The 21,731-nt window shown below is 35.2% G+C and overlaps 1 protein-coding gene across 15 annotated transcripts in view; it reads left to right on the top strand.

Moving 5' to 3' along the window:
* Positions 1-21,731, top strand: part of LOC309635344 (uncharacterized protein) — a 334,869-nt gene that overhangs the window by 123,550 nt on the left and 189,588 nt on the right. The window contains exon 5 of one of the 15 annotated variants that reach the window (XM_082406398.1): positions 12,306-20,812. The exons of the other annotated variants lie outside the window; for them this stretch is intronic. Within the exon in view, the coding sequence (XP_082262524.1) occupies positions 12,306-12,416 (111 nt within the window). The 3' untranslated portion in view covers positions 12,417-20,812. Of the gene's footprint in view, positions 1-12,305; positions 20,813-21,731 lie in introns of those variants that run through there. 15 annotated transcript variants of the gene reach the window in all.

The following is a 21,731-nucleotide window of genomic DNA, read 5'->3' as shown; positions in this document are numbered from 1 at the left end:
GAGCTTAGTTAATTATTGTGGCAACCGCTGACAGACTTCCTTATACAATCCTATCAATACTAATCTTCAGATATGCGAAGAGAAGACTAAGAAAGAATAGAAACCAAAACTTTATGTGTAAATGCTTGACTTATTGTGTTCTTGCTCAACCTTTTAGAGTTTCTGTGTTTCCTAGTCAAATTTATTCTTTGCCCCCTTAAAATCAAAGCACAGGTAATGGTGGATACATGTCATTGTAGATTTGTCCACACCCACAGAGTGTACAACACCAAGAGTGGGACATAATATAAATTTTGGTCTTTGGTGATAATGATGTGTCAAAGTAGGTTTGTCACTTGCAACAAATGTACCCCTCTGGTGGAGGATGTTGATAATGGGGGAGGCTGTGCATGTGTGCGGTCAGGGGTGAGATGGGACATCTCGGTACCTCCTACTTAGATTTGCTGCGAATCTAAAACTGCTCTAAAAAGTAAAGTCTTACTAAAAACAAAACAAAGCACAACAAACTAGATGAGAAGTGAGAGCAAAGGACCATGAGAGATGGGAAAATTCAGATTTGGTTTTGGAGAGCAGGGCACAGGGATCAAGTAAGAGCTCATTGAGATGTCAAATCTGAGATGGACCTTGAAGGAAGGGTGAGATTTATGAGAAGACTGATCTTGATGTAGGGAACAGAATGGGCAAAGACACTGAAGTGTGGTAACAAGTCCGAGTTACATAAGTGATGTACTGTGGAGTGGTTGGACTGCAGAGATAAAGGTGACTGATTGGTGGTAGCTGCTGTCACGTTGAATATTTCTTCCTGAACTTAGAGGGGAAATTGAACTGGACAACATGTTAATTGGAAATTCTTTCCATATTACTAACATGAGACATGGGAGATCTAGAAAAGAATAATGTAAGAATTAATAAAATAACCCTTTTAATATTCCTATTTAAAACATTGTTCTTCGATTTCAAATCTCCTTTGCTTTGCGAAGTGTTGTTTTCCACATTAGCTAATTATACCCTAGAAGTATTTTCATGGCTGTTTTTCCATTTCATTATAATATTAGCCGTTTTTTTAAAAAAGCAGAATCATAAAATTAAAAGAACGCAGTATTTGAACAAGGATTTGTGAATTTTTAAGCTTCTCTTTGTCTAGTTCCACATTCATAAATTGGAAAAGAAATATATATCTGGCCAAATTGTAGAAAGGAATCAGAAAATATCAACCCAGTAACACCTTCAAATTTCAGCAATTCACCCCATTGAACTGCCTTTGCTTGGCTTCTTTGTGAAGCTTTAGAGGCCCCAGAAAGATATTTGTTCACTACCAGAGCTACCTTAGTAACTGCTCAGCAACTATTAGGCTGTTTCTAGTTATATAATTTAGAGTATATGCAGAACTATTTGACTATTTCAGACTCATATGTTTGGGGTTTTGTTTTGTTTGTTTTGTCTACTTTCTTTTATTACAGCTTTAGTTATCTACTAGGAGAATATTGTATTTAAGCAGAAGCGTAGAAGATTGGGAAGTGGTATCTTTACAGTTTTTTCCCAATAAAACGATATTTAGTGAAACTGGAGATTTTAAAAAGTTATTTAAGCATCAATAAAATCTCATTAGAGTCTTCAGAAGGGAACCAACCAATCATGCTTTGTTCATACTTGATCTTTCATAGTGGCCCTTCCTAACACAGTCTGAAATCAGGCATCTTCAATCATATAGGTTGAAAAAAATCTTGTAATATGCACTTGATCCAAAGTGCCTTTTACACTCTATTCTTTGAATAGCCTGTGTAAATGTAAATGGACCTTAGAATGATTTGTCTTTGTCACCAGGCATGATTCTGGGCGCTTAAGGAAGCATGTGTATACTGTGCCTGTCATAAAGTAGGCCCTGAAAAATTATTCTGTTGTTTAATTAATGCAGATGATTTTACCATTATTCTTGTCAAAATGTAAGTAGAAGGTAAAATTGAGATCTAAGTACTTATGTATTAGGTTTAATGTTCAATAGAAAAAAAAAACCCCAGTATCCTTACTTCTTAGGTCTTTACAGTTTCAAAGCATTCAGAATTTTGAATGCTGTATATGATTACTTCTCTCCATACATGGATATCTAAAAATTCATTAACAGGTAAAGGATGGAAAGATTTGGAAATAAGATTGACAAGAGGAGATATTTGAGTCCTGGGGTCCATGGTCTACATTTTCAATCTTCTCCCTTCACAGTATTTCAAAAATTAGTTGTCAAATGTTCTATATTTTTATGTTGTACTTGACATAAGGTAGACATGAACTATATACACCTAACATTCAGGGTGACTTTATAGGCACCTTCTTGTAAAAATCAAAATCTGATTGTTAGTAATAGTTAATAATAAATGACATGACAACAGGTTAATTTCTTTTTTTTTAATTTTTTAATTTTTATTTTTTTATATTTATTTATTTGGTTGTGCTGGGTCTTAGTTGTGGCAGGCGGGCTCCTTAGTTGCGGTTCGCCAGCTCCTTAGCTGCGGCATATGAACTCTTAGTTGCAGCATGCATGTGGGATCTAGTTCCCTGACCAGGGATCAAACCCGGGCGCCCTGCATTGGGAGTGCAGAATCTTAACAACTGCTCCCCCAGGGAAGTCCCAGTTAATTTCTTTAATGACCTATTTATTAGATAAACTCTTCATTTCTTAATGTTATTTAAAGTTACTTGTGGGTTCCAATTTTTCAGATATTGCCCACAAATCTAAGTGAAATCAGAAGAAGGCTAGAAGGAAAAAATATATTAAAAATGCATGATTTAGCTGCTTTACCTTTTAAGAACTTGAGAGAGAGTTCAGAAAAAAATTGGAGATATTGTAAACAAATTCAACACTGTTGAATATCCATTGACCTAGACAATGATGTGCTTTAAGAGCTGACCAATATTGATGCCATATGCTATTTCACAGCATGACTTTGGACAACCCCAGTGATTTCTTAAAGATTATATCATGAGTAAATTTTGTAACATGGCAAGATTTTTGTATTTTCCCAAGAACTAGTCATATTAAAATGTACTTTTCCAGATCCTTAAATCAACAAACATTATCTGAGGACCTACTATGTACTAGGCCTTAGAAATACAAAGATAAACAGATGTCTCTGCCTTCATGTATAGTGTACCCAATATGACTTTTCACATGAAAAATCACATACTGCCAAAGAAATGACGATCTGAATTGCTAATGAACTATGCATAGTCATGAAGAACCGAAAAATTAACCAAAAGAAAATGGAAAGAAACAATAACGATAAGAGCAGAAAATACTAAGTATAGCGAAACATTCAACACAGAGGATCAACAGCAGAAAAGATTAGTTCATTGAAAAGGCTAATAAATTTGACAAACCTTTGATGAAATTTATCAAGAAAAAGAGGGAAGTATAAATTGGGAGATTGGGATTGACATATACACACTACTATATATAAAATAGGTAACCAGTAAGGACCTACTGTTTAGCACAGGGAACTCTACTCAACACTCTGTAATGACCTATATGAGAAAAGAATCTAAAAAAGAGTGGCTATATGTATATGTATAACTGATTCACTTTGCTGTACACCTGAAACTAACACAACATTGTAAATCAACTATACTCCAATAAAAATTTTTAAAAAAAGAAAAAGAGAGAAGTCACCAAAAAATATTAGGAATGCATGGATGCTGCAGATATTGAAATGAAAACAAGAAGATGTTATAAGCAACTTTTTGCCAGGAAATATGAAAAGTTAAGTGTAATAGAAAAATTCTTGGAAAAACACAATTGACTTAGGAAGGTACAGAAAACATTAATATTCCTGTAACTATTAAATAAAATCAGTAGTTAAGCACAGGAGATTGCCATTTTCAGCCATGACATAGCAACCAATAATTAATTGCCTCTTGCTAAAAACAACTATAAAACAAGAAAATACGTGAGACAGCTGTTTCTAAGCATTGACGAATGGGCATCACAGGACTATAATCATTGAAATAAAGGAAAGACACAAGGTGAGCCCTACTATTTTTCCAGGTTGTGTTGTTTTCTTTTCTTTTCTTTTCTTTTTTCTTTTTTTTTGCCTGGGTAGTAGATTCTTGCCACAGTACAGGGATGGGGAATCCATATAGACAAATAGACACGCAGTCTTGCTGAGCTTTGGAGGCAGAGATTAGAGTTTGAGGTTGCCTGAGCTGGAATTTGTAATGCAGGGTACCAGAGAAGAGGAAGCTGCACAGAGGTGGGAACCAAAATTTGTGTAAGGATTTACCATTGCTCTTTGGCTGGGGGTGAGCCAAGTTTGAGTAAGGCGAGATTCCATGAGACCTAGCAAGAATGTGCTACAGGATTGAACAGAGGTTGTGCGTTGCTGAAACATATTGGAGTTCTGGCCCAATCAGAAAGCAAATACAAAATTTTATTTATATACACAGATCTTCCTCAATTTACGATGGAGTTACATCCCAATAAATCCCATCATAAGCTGAAAATATCATTAATTAAAAATGCATTTAATACACCTAACCTACGAGAACGTCTTAGCCTAATCTACCTTAAACATGCTTAGAACACTTACATTAGCCTACAGTTGGACAAAATCATCTAACACAAAGCTTATTTTAGAATAAAGTGTTGACTATCTCATGTGTACTGAAAGTGAAAAACAGAATGGTTGTGTGGGTACAGAATGGTTGTAAGTGTATCGGTTGTTTACCCTCATGACTGTGTGGTTGGCTGGGAACTGCAGCTCACTACTGATGTCCAGCATCATAAGACCTCTGTATTGGCCCAAATATCGCCAGCCCAGGAAAAGGTCAAAATTCAAAATTTGAAGTACAGTTTCAACTGAATGTGTATCGCTTTTGCACCATTTTAAGGTTGAAAAATCATTAAATCAAACCATCGTAAGTTGAGGACCTTTTGTATATTATCCATTCTATGTTATATCCATATACTTACCTAAATAATAGTGTACTCTCTTGCTCTCTCCCTCCCCCACCTCTTTATATATCGTTTTTAAAAGTAGTATAAAATAACTTGTCTGTATGAAAGTGTGTCTGTTCCCCAAGTCCTGCTGGAGTAATTCCTAGGAACAGAATTATCCATGATTTATCCTGTCTTACAATTATAACATTAACATTAATTTGTAAAGCAGTGGGTAAGAAGTTGCCATCTGATCTTTAAATCTAATAATCTTAATACAGTACTGAGTCGTAGTAGAGGAGCTTTGAATTCACAGAGTATTCAAATTATTTTTAAATTGATCTGGGCTTAACAGTTCTCAAAACTGATTTTCTAATGAACTTTCAGCTTTAACTTTTAAGAATTGGGATTTGAGAAGTTAATTCAGCTTACTTTTTACTTTGGCATTAAATATCATATTTTTGGCTGCATAGAAAATCTTTGATGCAGAGTTAAAAACATTGAAGACTTTTACAAATCAAGAACAAAAGGAAATTAGATTTTTCAGGAAGAATTTTGAGTTCTAGGTAGAAACCTATACTATTCCTGAGGTGAAAACTTTATCCCCAGACATTTTCAAACCTTGGAAAATAAAAAGTAGTCATTTGTTTAATGTAGAATAATGTTACTTTTAGTTACCTTGTGTATGTGACTAAGACAGCACAAATTATAGATAGAAGACCAGCACAATCTTGAATTATTAGCAGGGGAGCAAAAACAAGACGTCATGGTATAAAACAGTCTTGACCCAGTGGCCAAGTGTACTGCACACCTGTTTGAACTTTTCAAAGGCCCTGCTATCTTTATAATGCACAGTTTTAGCTTTCTGTGTTGCATTGTGTGTATCTATGGTTATTCATGCTGAACCGAGAACAGTTTATGGATGATTATTCCTAGCATCTAAGCAACTTTACTGGTACTATTTATTTTGGTCACTTTCTGTTAGCTTGGATGTTTGCAAGCCTATTCACGTAGAAAGTGGAAAGAGGGGACCATGTAGAGTGGCTCTCTGTGTTTCCTAGAGGTATCATAAAGTCATTCACAATTATTTGTGAAGTTTGAGTCCCTGTAATGACTAGTTCTATAGAGTAGAAATGTATATGAGAACCAAGAATATATGATTTTACCTTTTATTGCGTGGTCACCTTCCTAATGAACTTGACTTTTCATTTGGCCACGTATTTTGCTTCTTAGCTGTAACATATTAAGTCTTCCAAACTCCATACACCTAATAAATAGGATCCATATTATTAGAATTATTCAGTTGAGTTGTATTAGTCTTCTATATATTTGACTCATCCTTTTCATTTTTTAGCCCTGAAAAGAAACCAGTTCCCACATATCACTTAAAAACATGGCATAAAACTGTTGCCACCTACATCCATTAAAGATTTATAGATAAATATTTGAAATTTACCTATAAATTTTAGACTTCAATTTTCTTTACTTAGACTTTAAGTGGAAAAATGATATTGAGAGTGTATGATAGCTTGTTTTCTCATGTGATTCTTTTAAAATTTTAAATTTTGAGCTTATCTTCAGAATTTAATTTATGATCATTTTGTGACAGTTGAACTGAGTGTATATTCTTCCAGATAGGATACTGTTTGCTTCAGCTAAGCAATAGGGGGCATTATTTACGCAGTGATAATTCCTTACCTTGAGCTTTAATTCCTTATCTTGAGCTTTCTCAAACCCCACAGGTAGTTTAAATTTGAACCCCAATCCTGTAGTTTTGAATATTTTTCCCCAAAATCTAGACAAAGACCAGGAAGTTTTCTTGACATTTCTCTTTGCCAGGAGATAAATATTTTCGAGACACCCTCTCCTGCCCCAGCCCTGAGGGTCCAACTTTATGGCCAGGATCTATATTTTAACTCATCACTTTGCCAAGTATCTAAATTAAAACTCAGGGCTCTTTAGGTTCCTGGGATCAGCAAATACCCACAGGGGAAGATTTAATTTCAACCTTCATTTATCTCTCCACTAACTGCTTCCTTATCCTGGTTGGACCCTGGAAATATTCCTTCTTTCTTTTTTGTTCAAAATTGCTTTTTCACTTGTAAAATGTTTACTTAAATATAATACATATACAGAAGAATGCACACATTATAAGTGTACAGCTTGATGAGTTGTTACAAATTAGACATATGCCTATAACTACCACCTAAATCAAGACAGATAGCATCAGAGCCCATCCACCTTCTTATCCTCTCTAAAAGCATTACCCTACTTACCTAGGAGAGCCACTGCCCTGACTTTTATTATCTTTGATGGATTAACTTTGCCTGTTTTTGAATATTAGGTAAATGGAATCATACAGTATGTATATACTCTTTTGTCTGTAAATATTTTTGCACAACATCACATTTGTGAGCCTTACCCATTTTTGTGTGTACAGTAGGGGTTTTTTTGTTTTTTTTTTTAATTCGACTGCCATTTACCCATTCTATTTGTTGATGGATGAGAGGGTTGTTTCTAATTTGGGACCGTCACAAATAAAGCTGCTATGAGCATTCTTCTATATGTCTCTTAGTGAACATATGTATTCATTCCCATTTGATATGTAGCTGAGTGGCATTGCTAGGGTATACACGTTTTCCAAAGAGGTTGTCCTCATTTACATTCCCATCAGCAATGTAGGAAAAGTTGCTGTTGCTCCACATTCTCCCCAACCCTTGGTGTTGTCAGGTTTGTTTGCTTGTTTGTGTGTTTGTTTTAATAGTAGCCATTCTGATGAACGAGCAGTAGTAACTCACTGTTTTAACTGGAATCTTCCTGTTGGTTAATCACTTTGAATACCTTCCCATATGCTTATTGGCCATTTGGCTGTCCTCTTCAGTGGAGGAAATTGGTCGAATGAAGAAGGGTTTTTGAGTTGTATTTTTCTTTATTTTTGAGTTCTTTTTCTATTCTGGACATGAGGTCTTCATCAAATATATGTATTGCCTATATCTTCTTCCACTCTGTGACTTTTCACTGTCTTAGTGTTGTTTTAATGAAAAAGTTAATTTTAATGAAGTACAATTTTTCATTGTTTTCCTTTATGGTGAATGCTTTTTTTGTCCTGTTTAAGAAATCTGCCCTTCTTAATTCATGAAGGTATTCTTTCATGTTACCTCCTTGAATCTTTATTGCTTTGCATTTCATATTTATACATTGCAATTCACATGAAATTGATTTTTGTTTATTGTCATAAATCAAGAGACCATATACTTGACCTACTGTTTCTAGATTCCCTTTTCTGTTCCATTGGTATATATGTTTTTGCATCAATACCACATTGTTTTAATTACTGCAACCTCACAATAAATCTTGAAATCTGGTAGTGTGAGTTCTCCAACTTTGTTATTCTTCAAGAATTGTTTAACTGTTCTTGACCTCTTGTGTTTTCATGTAAATTTTAGTACCAGGTTTTCAATTTCTGTTGAAATACCTATTATATTTTATTTGGATTTTATTGAATTTGTAAATTAATTTGAGGATATTGAAAGTTTTATAGTATCAGTTCTGTCAATCACTGAATATTTATTGAAATCTTTTATATTTCTCTCAGTAATATTTTGTAGTATTGTATAGAAGTATTATACATCTTTTCTTAGATTTATTCCTATATATTTAGATTTTATGCTTTCATAAATGTTATCACTTTATAAAGAATTACATTTCCATCTGTTTTTGTTAGCATATGTAAATATAAGTGACTTTTATATCCAGGAACCTTGCTAAATTCACTTATTAATTCTATCAGTTTACCTATAAACATTTAAATTTTCTATATTCACAATCAGGTTTTCCAGTTCTTGTATGTTTTCTTCTTTCTCCTTTCATTATTTAACTGGATAATGAATAGTTGTGGTTTTAGCAAACACTCTAGTTTTATTTCCAAACTTTGTGGTAGGCTTTTTGTATTTCACCAGTAGTATTTTGTTTCCTGTAGATTTTGTAGCCATCCATTATCACGTTAAGGATGTCTCTGTCTATTGCTAGTTGGCTAAGAGTTTTTATAATAAATTTCTGTTACATTTTATCCAAATTGCTGTTAAGTTGTTTTGTCTACTGTACCTTTAGTGTTCATTTTCTCCAAAAGGTAAAATTTTAGTTTTGTGCTTGAGTAAAATAGAGGCAGTCATCTGTTTGGTCAACATGTGGGTGATTTTAAATGTCTAACTTTTCTTTTAAAGATTTCAACCTAACCTTCCCATTTTTAGTTCCCCACTCTCTGCCCCATGCAGTTTTTAACCCCCACTTTAAGAGCACCGGATGCCTTGAATTCCTTACACGGTTTCCAGGGTTCTTAGTTTTCTTTCTTACTGGCTTCCTCATACCTGTCCTCCTTTACCCTAGTTCTGTTGATGTTTAGTATTTAACGATCTGTAACTTGCTAAATTATTTACCATTATTCCCTCTGCTTTCCAGCCTCCAAAGTTCTTATTCATTCATTTGACAAATGTTTTTGAGTTAGGATGGCCAGATTTAGCAAATAAGATCATAGGGCACTCAGTTAAACTTGAATTCTAGATGAATAACAGATTTTTTTTAGAGTAAGTATGTTCCAAATATTGCATGAAACACACCTATACTAAAACATTACTTGCTGTTTATCTGAAATTCAAAGTTAACTGGTCATCCTGTGTTTTATCTGGCAAGCTTATTATGAACACCTAGTGGCTCAGGTATTATAGGTATAGGTGATACAGTGGAGATAAAAAATGGTCAAAACTCTGCTCCCAGGAGCTTACATTCTACTGGATGAGACAGATAATACACACAATAAGTAAATTATTTAGTATTTTAGAGAGTGATAAATGCTATGGGAAAAAATTACAGTGGGTTAATGGATATTAGATATGTAAAGATTGGGATTGGACTTCAGGCGTGTTGGAAAAGGTATCAACGAGAAAGTGAAGTTACAGGTAGCATTTGAGTTGTGTAACTCTGGGGAGAAGGGTACCCCAGGCAAAAGGAGCAGCACATGAAACCTGAGGCAGCAGTACAGCTAGTATGTTGGAGGCAGGAGGCAAGTATGGACCAAGCAGATTAGCAAGGGCAAAAGTGGTAGGGCAGATCAGGAAGAGAAATCCAGACCAGGTAGGGTGTTGTGGGCCATTGTGAAAATTAGGAACCTCCTCTTAAGAGGCAAGGGGGCAGTGTTTAAATATGACTGATGTCATTAGAAGATCTGACATTGTTAAGAGAAACAATGGCCGCTATGCTGAGAATGGACAGCAGTGGGTCAGGAGAGGCCAGGGAAGAGATCCCTGCAGTAATCTAGACAAGAGATAATGGTGGCCTTTACTAGTGTGATAGCAGTGGAAGTGGTGAAAAAATGGCTAAATTCTGAATATATTTTGATGGTAGATCTCACAAGATTCCCTCATGGATTGGACATAAGTATTATCTCAAGAGAGTTGGCATCATGGATGACGCTAAGGTTTTCAGTCTGAGCAACTGGAAGGATGGTTCAGTTCTACACCATTTCTCATCTATTTTAATCCTCTCTTTTCTTATTTTTATCCTCATTGCTTTATGCTTGTTTATATTCCTTCACTGATAGTTTAGTGGGGCTCTGGGTTGAAGCGATGATAAACCTGTGTGTTTAACTCAACATGCTTATCCAGAAGTCCATATAGTTGTTTTGATAAGTTAATTTTACTTAATTTTGATTCGTGGGGAAGAAACACCTTTGGAATTTAACTGTAATGTGATACTTTATTTTTTAAAAGGTGATGGAAATAAATGTCCCTGACCCAAAACAGTGTGGCTCAAGTCCATGTAACACATGTGATTCAATTAGAATTTCCTTGCTGTATTTGGTTACTGTGGAGAGAGATTATTTTTACCCTCGTGCCACTGCCAAAATGATACGCATGAATTAACTTCTCTGTAATTAAACTAGTCCATTTTTGTATTTTGAAATAACTGATGGTAATTATCCAAGAACTTTTATGTGCCCACAGAGATACTGCATACCCTGAATAATTCCACAAGGCATTGAGAAAGGTCCAACTAATCAGAGCAGATATTTAACACTTTAATTTAAAAATATGAGAAGGATCCATCAAAAGAGCTAGATAAATATATAAATTGTTATAATCAGTACTTTCTTAAATAGCTTTACTCCCTATTTGAGCATGGCACATCAGAGTTTTATGCTATTGTTGGCTAGTCACTCTTTTTTTTTTTTCCTGTTTTGTAGAAGAATGTTAAAACTTTATTGGATTTGTTTATTTCTTTTAGGTATTTTCCACATCTCCCTGTCCTTTCCATGGCCAAAAGTGATCAGCTAAAAAATGTTAACAAAGAAACAAATTATCATATTTTTTAAACGATATACTGTAAAGCATTCTTTATACGAAAACCTGAACATTTTAACAAGAGTAATTTGGGCAACCTGATGCACTAATTGAAGATCAATATGATGACTTGAAGTTATTTTGAGAATCAGGTATACCTTCTGAATAAATTAAAAAATATAAAATTCAGCAAATAAAAAGTGCACTCAATCACATTTTAATTTTTTTCAAATTGTTAATACAGATGTAAATGATCGGAGAACCAGAATTCTCAAGATTTATCTTGAGTGCTTCTTGGCACTCAAGTAAGTGCCTCTTACTTACTTAAATAATTTGTATGACCTACTTCAGTGGCAGCATGCTAATTGGAATTCTGTTTATATCTCCTGGCATTATGCTTCTCAAATTAGAGTAACTGAATTTCTGGGAAGCCATGCTGGGGTTGCCAGTGGTTGATACCCCAGGATGAACAAGGTAACACTTCCTGGAGCATCCATCTTAGAATTTTTTGTGAAAACTTTCTATATTTAGGCAGATATCTGTTAGCCTGTAACACAAAGGAGACATAAAAGAAATTTCTCCTTGCCAGGGCTCCCTTTGGGCTGTATCTCAACCTACCTTCCATCTCCTCTACCATTTGGATACTTTGATGTAAATATTTAAGAAGCTCATTTTGACAGTCTTCAGGAAAGTCCCTATGATGCTAGCACATCTTTCAGAGATTTCTAGGGTTAAATACTGATGATATCCTATTTCATGACTCATAAAATATGCAAAATATTCTAGAATAGCCTGCAGAATGTGATGTAAATGTCTAATTATCTTACTAAGTTACCCAGTTTCCTTTTTTACCAGAGCATGCCTACTTTTGTCTCAGCTAAGTCAATTCAGTGACTTTGGATGGCATTTTTCAGTTCTGTATAGAAAATAATTATAATAGGTATGAATTGAGAGCTTTCTATGTATGAAGAGCCATTTTTGTATTGTCTCTTTTAACTATCACAGCAACCCTCTGAGTTAGGTAGTATTCTCATCCCTTTTTACAGATGAGAACTTGGGCACAGACTGGTCAAGCTACATTCTCAAGATCACACAGCCTGAAAGAAAAGGATCCAAGATTTGAACTCAAGTGGTCCTCGTTGGAGGCTCCACCTTAACATTGTTCTTTGTCTAGAAATCATCTTGAATTAACAACAGTCCTTCGTTTAAAAAAGCAAACAAAATCCTTATAATCATGGGTAGCACGGCTGACTTCTGCAAAGTGACGTCATCTGTGCTTAACGGGTAGGATCCAGCTGCACACAGTGTTCAGCGTCTATGAACAACATTGACTTACATACACTCAGAGTTGCGTGGTCAATCTCAAACGAAACTATGAAGTTAATGAAATTCATGCTCCCTTTTCACAGCCCTCAGCTTCCACATTCTTGACCTGCCTTGGCACACTGCAGCTGCTTTCTAACCTTCCCCTGTTGTGTAAACAGAAGAGAACTCGATACCAGCCTTTAAAGTGTGGTTGATGGATTCCGCTTTACCTGGGTGTGAATGAATTTCAGTAATGTGCATTATCTCAACTAAGCATTTTCATTCAAGACTTTGGTTTTATCTCTAATGGAAAGATTTGAGTCCATTAAAATACCAGCCTCAGTAACCATGTGGTAAGATAACTTGAGTGTGAGAGGCCCTGGAACTAAATCTATATCATCATAAGTTACCCCATTTAATGAGACTGAAAGAGGGTAAAGATGGTCTAAAGGAACAACACCACAGAGTTTGTTTGCTTATTCAGACCTTCCCTCCTTTGGTGCCACTAAGGCTAACAGCGACCCATCAGTTAGAGCAGCAGACATTTTTCAGAAGTTTCTGGGGGCAGAAGAGCACGTATCCCATTGTTATCATTTTCTTCCAAGACTGAAACAGGTGTCTAGGGCACATCCGTTCCTTCCACATACACTGCCCGCCATCACTGCCTGTACAGAGGCTTCAAGATCAAGCAGCTCAAACCTCCTGTGCATTCTGATGCTGTGACATTTTGGTAACCAGCAATGGGCAATAGCTTTTAGAGAAACACTGCTCTTGTGACATCCTGAAATACCTATGTCTTTTGTATTACTTTGATCTCTGATAAGAAGTTGCTGAAAATAAAACCACCTTATTAAAAGTGTTGATACAGTGGACGTTTCCCTCTGTCATACACAGTTCTTAATCTGTTTATATGTTTATCTCTTCCACTGGACTCATTGAAGTCATGGACTGTTTCTTTTTTCTGCATCCTCAGTGCCCAGTAGAGCACTTGGCACAGAGACAGTGCTCAGTAAATGTGGACTGAAGTAATTAATGACTAACAGAGTGGATACACAAATTTGTGTTGAGTCTATATATAACTCTAGGCTCTGTAAGAATATGGTTAGAGTAATTCTCCAACAGATTTTAATAACATCATAAAGTGCCCGGCAGTATTAGACAGCATAATTTATGCTACTAGAATAAGATAACTGGCACAGGCAAAAATCATCCCATTCATTAACAAAAATTTAGAACTTAGGTTTATAAGTACTAATTTTAGATTATTTTCCAGACAGGCTCCAATTTAAGGAATATTTTTAAAGAGTCCCACAAAAAATTTGAAGCTGGCTTTTTAAAATGTATGGCTTAAGTTGTATTAAAGAAAAGACAGGAGTCCTTCATTACATATCACATAGATTTATAATCCTCTTTGAACTATGTCTAGCTCCACTCTCCCCTTCCATTCTAATGTCCTTCTGCTTCCCACATGCAGCCTTTCTCCATGCAAACCAGTATCCTCAAAAATCTCCTGTTACCCAGCACACTGGGCTCTTCATGGCCTTTGCTCATTCCACTCCTCCTTTTAATAACTCCTCCCCAGTCTTTCGTCAGCCCGACTCAGAGTGCAGTTCAAGTCCTTCCACCATGAATCATTCCCTGACAGCTCTTACAAATGATTTTCTATTTGTTCCTCTTCTGAGCTCCTAGTGCACATATTGTTAATGCCACATTTACATTCTTATTTCATCTTTTACTTGCTCTATGTTTATTAGTTTTCTCCCCAAATGTAAACTGTTTAAGGGCAATGATTGTGTCAAAACCTCTGAATCCTCCACAATACCAAATAAAATGCTAAGCACATAAAAGCATACACGGAGCAAAAGCAATGAAAGGAAAAATAATTAGCAGGACTACATCAACTAAAAAGATCATCAAAAAGTGAAAGGACAATCTACAGAATTGGAGAAAATATTTGCAAATCATATGTCTGATAAGGGGTTAATATTCAAAAAATATAAAAACTCATACAACTCAATAACAAAAAAAAAAAACCTAAAAAATCCAAATAAAATATGGGCAGAGGAACCGAACAGATATTTTTCCCAAACAAGACATACAAACGGGCAACAGGTACATGAAACAGTGCTCAACATCACTAATCATCACGGAAGTGGAAATCAAAACCACAATGAGATTTCACCTCACTCCTGTTAGCATGGCTATCCTAAAAAAGACAAGAGATGACAAGTGTTGGTGAGGACATAGAAGAAGAAAACTTGTGTTCTGTTGGTGAGAATGTAAACTGGTGCAGGCACTATGGAAAACAGTATGGGGTTTGCTCAAAAAATTAAAAGTAGAACTACCATATGATCCAGCAATCCCACCTCTGGGTGTATATCCAAAGGAAATGAAAACAGGATATTGGAGAGATATCAGCACTCCCGTGTTCATTACAACATTATTCACAATAGTCAAGATATGGAAGCAACCTAAGTGTCCATAGATGGATGAATGGATAAAGATGTGGTATATGTACACAAAGTAATATTCAACCATGAGAAAGAAGGAAATACTGCCATATGGGACAGCATGGATGGACCTTGAAGACATTATGTGAAGTGAAATAAGCCAGACAAAGAAAGACAAATACTGCATGATATCACTTATATGTGGAATCTTTTTTTTAAAAAAAGTGAAACTCATAGAAACAGAGTAGAAAAGTGGTTGTCAGGGGTTAGGTGGTAGGGGAAATAGGGAGAGGTTGGTGAAAGGGTACAAACTTTCAGCTACAAGACAGAGTCTAAGAATCTAATGTATAACATGGTGACTATAGTTGATAACACTTTTTGTATAACTGAAATTTGCTAAGAGAGTCGAACTTAAATATTTTCACTAAAAAAAAGATAAATAAGTGAGGTGATAGATGTGTTAATTAACTAGATTAAGGGGGTATCCTTTCATGATGTATATGTATATCAAATCACCACATTGTACACTTTAAATATCTTATAATTTTATACATCAATTATACCTTAATAGAGCCGAAATTTTAAAAAATGTACTCATCAATATTGCTTGTTTGTTGGCAGAACTGAGTTTTTAAATATTTCACTGACCCCTTTATTGGTACTTTGCTTCTATTATTTTATCTTCCCTAAAAATTAAAATCACTTGTCAAAATCCTTTTATAACCTGTCATATCTTAATGCTATGTCTTAACCAAATGATATTTAAACTTGTCTGAAAGGAAATTTTGTCTTCCCATTGGAACGTTACTCAGTATTCTGCCCACCAGAAGTCAGTGCTTCTTTTGGAAACACTTTTAGTATTGTTTCCCTTCTCATCATTCAAAGAGCACAGTCTGTAGTTTAAGGATCTTCATAATTTTAACATCTTGGGGGTGACTTAAACCCAGGCCACAGCCAAATGGATAAACAAGGAGTATACCAAAGGTATACTTATTGGAAAGAATATTTTCCCCAACTTTTCACATAGAGCTAAGAAGTGAAATGAGTAGAGAAGTGAAGGGTAACCTGTAAGTCTGAAATAGCACTTTTCCAGGTGCAAGAGAGGATGTAAAATTGCTGACATTGGTTTTTAAAAGTTTAAATTGTAAAGAAAAAGGAAATAGTACCTAGGATGGTGGTTTTTATCTGAAACTAAGATCAATGCTCATCATTTCCAAGTATAAAGTAAGTGGAGGCTTTAGGAATTGCTCTAATTTTAATATAAGACAGTTTTCTAATTTTTGTCCAGTCTTTACTGGTTCATGCCTCTGCAGTTATGTTGATTTGGAAAGTCTATATTTGTGAAAGAAATCATTTAAACACTTTTCTTTTAACTTGGTAATGTGATTATTAGCAGTGAGGTCCATTTGTTTATCAACTGGACTACTATAATACTAATTAGAAAGGTCAGTGTATTTTTCAGGTCACCATGTACCTTAATAGACTGAACCTTCTAACATGTCTAATTGTACTTGTCATACTGCGAGGTCTCACATTATAGGAGGCTATGGTGGAGGGATTTCATTTCTTGATTTAAAATCGAGAAGAATTATTGTCCGGATTTTAAATGAACTTTGCCTACTTTGACAAAAAGAAATGGACCAAAGATTTCACTCTTTCTATTTTTCCTTATTAAGTAGAAATTGGAAGGGTAGACGGAGCTTCAAGTGTGGTTTAGGCCACTTCAAAACCCTGCCTTGACATTTTGAACATTTCTAACTATTCTGCTCTTTGAACTGCCTTAGCACTTTTTAAAAACAGTTGGGTCAAGATAGATACTTTTTTAAGTTCTACTCTTTAGACTTAGACTTTATAGGTACATTAGTTAACATCATGCGTACTGTGAATAACTATGCTCTGTGCAGTTAATCAGATTCCCACTTTATCTGTGGAGTTTGGTGGCAGATGACACAGGACTGATGAGTGATTAACTAGCCAAGAGAAAGGTAGGGTCACAGGAAACACCCCAAATGCCAAGAAGTTGAAATGAGTCCCCGTCAATAAAAATTCTTTGAAGAATATATTTAAATTAGAAAAAATATATTCAGTCGTGTATATGCTTCTAACAGGGCAGAGTGAGTTTACATAGGCATTTTATTTATTGTTTTAATTTTTATTGAAGTATAGTTGATTTACAATGTTGTGTTAGTTTCAGGTGTACAGCAAAGTGATTCAGATATATATATATATATATGTGTATATATATACATATATGTATATATGTATATATATATACATATATATATATATTCTTTTCTAGATTCCTTTCCATTATAGGTTATTACAAGGTATTGAGTGTAGTTCCCTGTGCTACACAGTAGGCCCTTGGTGGTTAGCTATTTTATATATATTTGTGTGTATCTTTTAATGTCAAGCTCCTAATTTATCCCTCCCCACTTTTCCCCTTTGGTAACCATAAGTTTGTTTTCTGTCTGTGATTTTATTTCTGTTTTGTAAATAAGTTCATTTGTATCATTTTTTTAGAGTCCACATATAAGCAATACCATATATTTATCTTTCTCTGTCTGACTTACTTCACTTAGTGTGATAATCTCTAGGTCCATCCATGTTGCTGCAAATGGCATTATTTCATTCTTTCTTATGGCTGAGTAATATTCCATTGTGTATATATACCACATCTTCTTTATCCATTCATCTGTCAGTGGACACTTAGGTTGCTTCTATGTCTTGGCTATTGTAAGTAGTGCTGCTATGAACATAGGGTGCATATATCTTTTCAAATTAGAGTTTTCTCTGGGTATATGCCCAAGAGTGGGATCACTGGATCATATGGTACTCTATTTTTAGTTTTTTAAAGAACCTCCATTCTGTTCTCCATAGTTGCTGCACCAATTTACATTCCCACGAACAGTGTAGGAGGGTTCCTTTCTCTCCACACCCTCTCCAGCATTTAGTATTTATAGACATTTTGATGATAGCCATTCTGACTGGGGTAAAGTATACCTCACTGTAGTTTGATTTGCATTTCTCTGATAATTAGCAATGTTGAGAATCTTTTCATGTGCCTTTTCGCCATCTGTATGTCTTCTTTGGAGAAGTGTCTATTTACGTTTTCTGTCCATTTTTTGATTGGGTTGTTTGCTTTTTTTGATATTGAGCTATATGAGCTCTTTGTATATTTTTGAAATTAATCTCTTGTCCGTAGCATTGTTTGCAAATATTTTCTTCCATTCTGTAGGTTATCTTTCTGCTTTGTTTATGGTTTCCTTTGCTGTGCCAAAGCTTTTAAGTTTAATTAGGTCCCATTTGTTTATTTTTGTTCTTATTTCCATTACTCTAGGAGACAGATCCAAAAAACTGTTGCTGCAGTTTATGTCAGAGTGTTCTGCCTATGTTTTCCTCTAGGAGTTTTACATCATCCAGTCTCACATTTAGGTCTTTAATCCATTTTGCATTTATTTTTGTATATGATGTTAGAGAATGTTCTAATTTCATTCTTCTACATGTAACTGTCCAGTTTTCCCAGCACCACTTGTTGAAGAAACTGTCTTTTCTCCATTGTATATTCTTGCCTGCTTTGTTGTAGATTAATTGACCATAAGTGCATACATTTATTTCTGGGCTTTCTATCTTGTTCCATTGATCTATATGTTTGTTTTTGTGCCAGTACCATACTGTTTTGATGACTGTAGCTTTGTAGTATTAGTCTGAAGTCAGGGAGCCTGATTCCTCCAGCTCCATTCTTTGTCAAGATTTCTTTGGCTATTCGGGGTCTTTTGTGTTTCCATACAAATTGTAAAATTTTTTGTTCTAGTTCTGTGAAAAATGCCATTGGTAGTGTGATAGGGATTACATTGAATCTGTAGATTGCCTTGGGTAGTATGGTCATTTTCACAATATTGATTCTCCCAATCCAAGAACATGGTATATCTTTCCATCTGTTTGTGTTGTCTTCAATTTCTTTCATCAATTACATAAGCATTTTAATAGCCCCTTTGGGTATCTGCTAAACTTTGGTAAGAAGGAGAATTAACATGGACTCTCTCATATTGAAAGGGGATAGGGAAGGACTTTTTTTGAAGTAAAAGCAATTTAGAAGATTCAATTTAAAAACAACTTTATTTAGATACTTTATGAAGTCCATGTGAAAATTTCGAATGCCTATAATAAAGTCTTTGTGTGTACGTGTCATCAGGATTTGATGGACACAGTCAGTGTCTGAACTAGCAAAAAAATGTAGTCAACTATTTTTGGAATGTCTCATGACCCCAACATTCCTCTACTACCTTTATGTTTCCCTGATTTGGGACAGGTTGATGTTTCTTAGATCAGGAGTCAACTAAAAACTCTAAGAACAATTGTTCCAATCACTTTCCTAGTTTTGATTTCAAGAAAAATGTCATTGGTTACACTTGTTAAAAAGTAAACTGAGGCACATTACAACTTTTCAAGAGTTTATCTGAGCATACATTAATTCAAATCAAGCGGCACCAAGCCAGAAGTTGTTAGGAGAACCCCACTGAAAAGAGCAAGAGGCAAGGTTTTTATAGAGGAGATGCTGAACTAAAGCTGAGACGTGATTTGACTGGTGATAGCTTAAGCAGTTGCCTTATTTGGGAACACCTAGTTGACTGTCTGTGACTGGTTGCTACTAAGTTTCATTTTCTTGCATTCCAGTGCACTGACGTTGGCTTAGGTTTGGGTTCACTTATGTAGGCTGCCAGGGCATTGGAAACACCTCAGTCTAATGGCCTCCTTTTTTAAATACTTATAGACACAAGCTATTTTTTAGCATCATTAGAACTATGATTTGCACTATAAATATGGATCAGACTAGAATTCAAAACTATGTAGCATATTGTTCAAAAGTAAACATCATATAACATCATTATTGTGTGTCCAGATATTTCTGTATACCATATGCTCAGAACAAAGTTTATTTATTCTAAGAATCTTCAAAACATCCAGAATTATTAAAACTGTGTATTCAGAAAAGCATATAGCATCTAACTTCCCAGTTACAGACCTAGGGATTTAGGTCAAGAAAAGAATTGCAGCCATAAAAAACTGGAAATCACTGTCACGTGCAGTTGAATGTGAGATGTGGTGATCTTGGCAAAAGGCACATTATCCATGTTTAAAAGACATGGAAGCCCTTTAGAACTGTATTTTGTCACCATAATCAAAAGACATAAGTTTTCATCATGTGCTTTCTCCTTATCTTGTAGCAGGAATGAGAAATATTTCTAGGTTCAGAAATCAAAAACTAAAATCCCCGTTACAATTATGACAGTTTACTGATAATTGAAACAGAAAATTTTGCAATTGTAACTGTCTTCATACATTTTTTTCTTACATGCATCATTGATTGGTTTTTAGTCAAAGAAAAAAATAACTATTTATATAGCAATATAGAATATTTCTCACATTCACTTCTTAGAATGGGAGAAAAAGTACAAGTCTATTTACTGAAACTTTGTTCCTGAGATTTTTCTTTTATTGATTCAATGGACTCAGCTTGGTGTCTTCTGTAATGTGTTTCTAGTCCCTTCATGCTGTTGGCTTTCTAGATGTCCTTCTGAACAGGTCTTTACATGAACTATATTTGTTCCTGGAGAATGCAGCATGACCACACAAATTTCTTCAAAATAATGAGCGTTCCTTTAAAGGCCAACTGAAGGAGTAAGGTTTTGCTCAGCACATTTTTATCACTGATGTAACTTCCTCTCTCTCTCTCTCTCTCTCTCTCTCTCTCTCTCTCTTACTTTTTCTTTTCTCATATGAAACATCACATCTTTCCTTAGGATGAGAAACTCACAGACTAAGAAGAATGTAAGGCTTTCTACGTGTCTGGAGGAAATTTTGTCATTTAAAATAAAATAGCTCTTACCAAGCAAAACAACCTTCCTGAGTATTTCATTCCTGGGACTGTTTGCATTCTTTCCCAGTGAGCTGGAGTGATAGGCACCAGAACCTATTTATAACAGGCAAGAAGAGCTATTAAACTATTTGGGCTGGGTTAAGAATAAATGCTGCAAGTGATTGGTTGGAATTTTGACATGCCTCTTTCCAGCAAGCATCCGTTGCCCTTTTGGGGAAGATATGGCTGTATGTCAGGTTTGTGAGAACCCAACTCAGGAACAGCATGCAATGTGAAAATGGAAACAGTTGGATTGAAACCATACATGGTGAAGTCAGAAAGATGTTCTTTCTTGAGCTGTTACTGAAATATGCTGGGGTTATTTCAGTGTTTGAAGAATAAATAGAACTTGAGGTACTCTGGAGGATAATGTAAAAGTATGTCAGAGGTCTCTGTGAATTTTCCCAGGCAGCATCTCTCAGCCAATTATATTTTAGCTTTCACTCTGACTTTAGAAAACATTATTCCAGTGCAATAAGGTCTGAGCCCTTTGTGAGTGGACACAGACTGCCTTGCTTCTTTAAAGACATGAGAGAGGTTTCTACCTAACACGGTGTTCCTCAGGATTAAAGCACAGAAGCAAAACCGAAAGAAACAAAACCACAGCTAAAACCCCAAACGAGCACAAGAAGACACTGTAAATTATCAATACTTGACAACTAGTGAGAAACTACTCAGAATCATAGAATGTTTGACCTGTGCAGGACACTAAAAACCCGTAGTCCAAGCTCTTCTTTAGATGAAGAAAAACAAGACACAAAAAAATTAAAATGTGGGAGGGAGAGAGACGCAAGAGG

Source organism: Balaenoptera borealis (assembly GCF_965194805.1).
Source record: "Balaenoptera borealis genome assembly, chromosome: 9".
Classification (NCBI taxonomy): domain Eukaryota; kingdom Metazoa; phylum Chordata; class Mammalia; order Artiodactyla; family Balaenopteridae; genus Balaenoptera; species Balaenoptera borealis.
The sequence above is the reverse complement of the archived record's forward strand: the minus strand, read 5'-3'. Positions and strand labels throughout refer to the sequence as shown.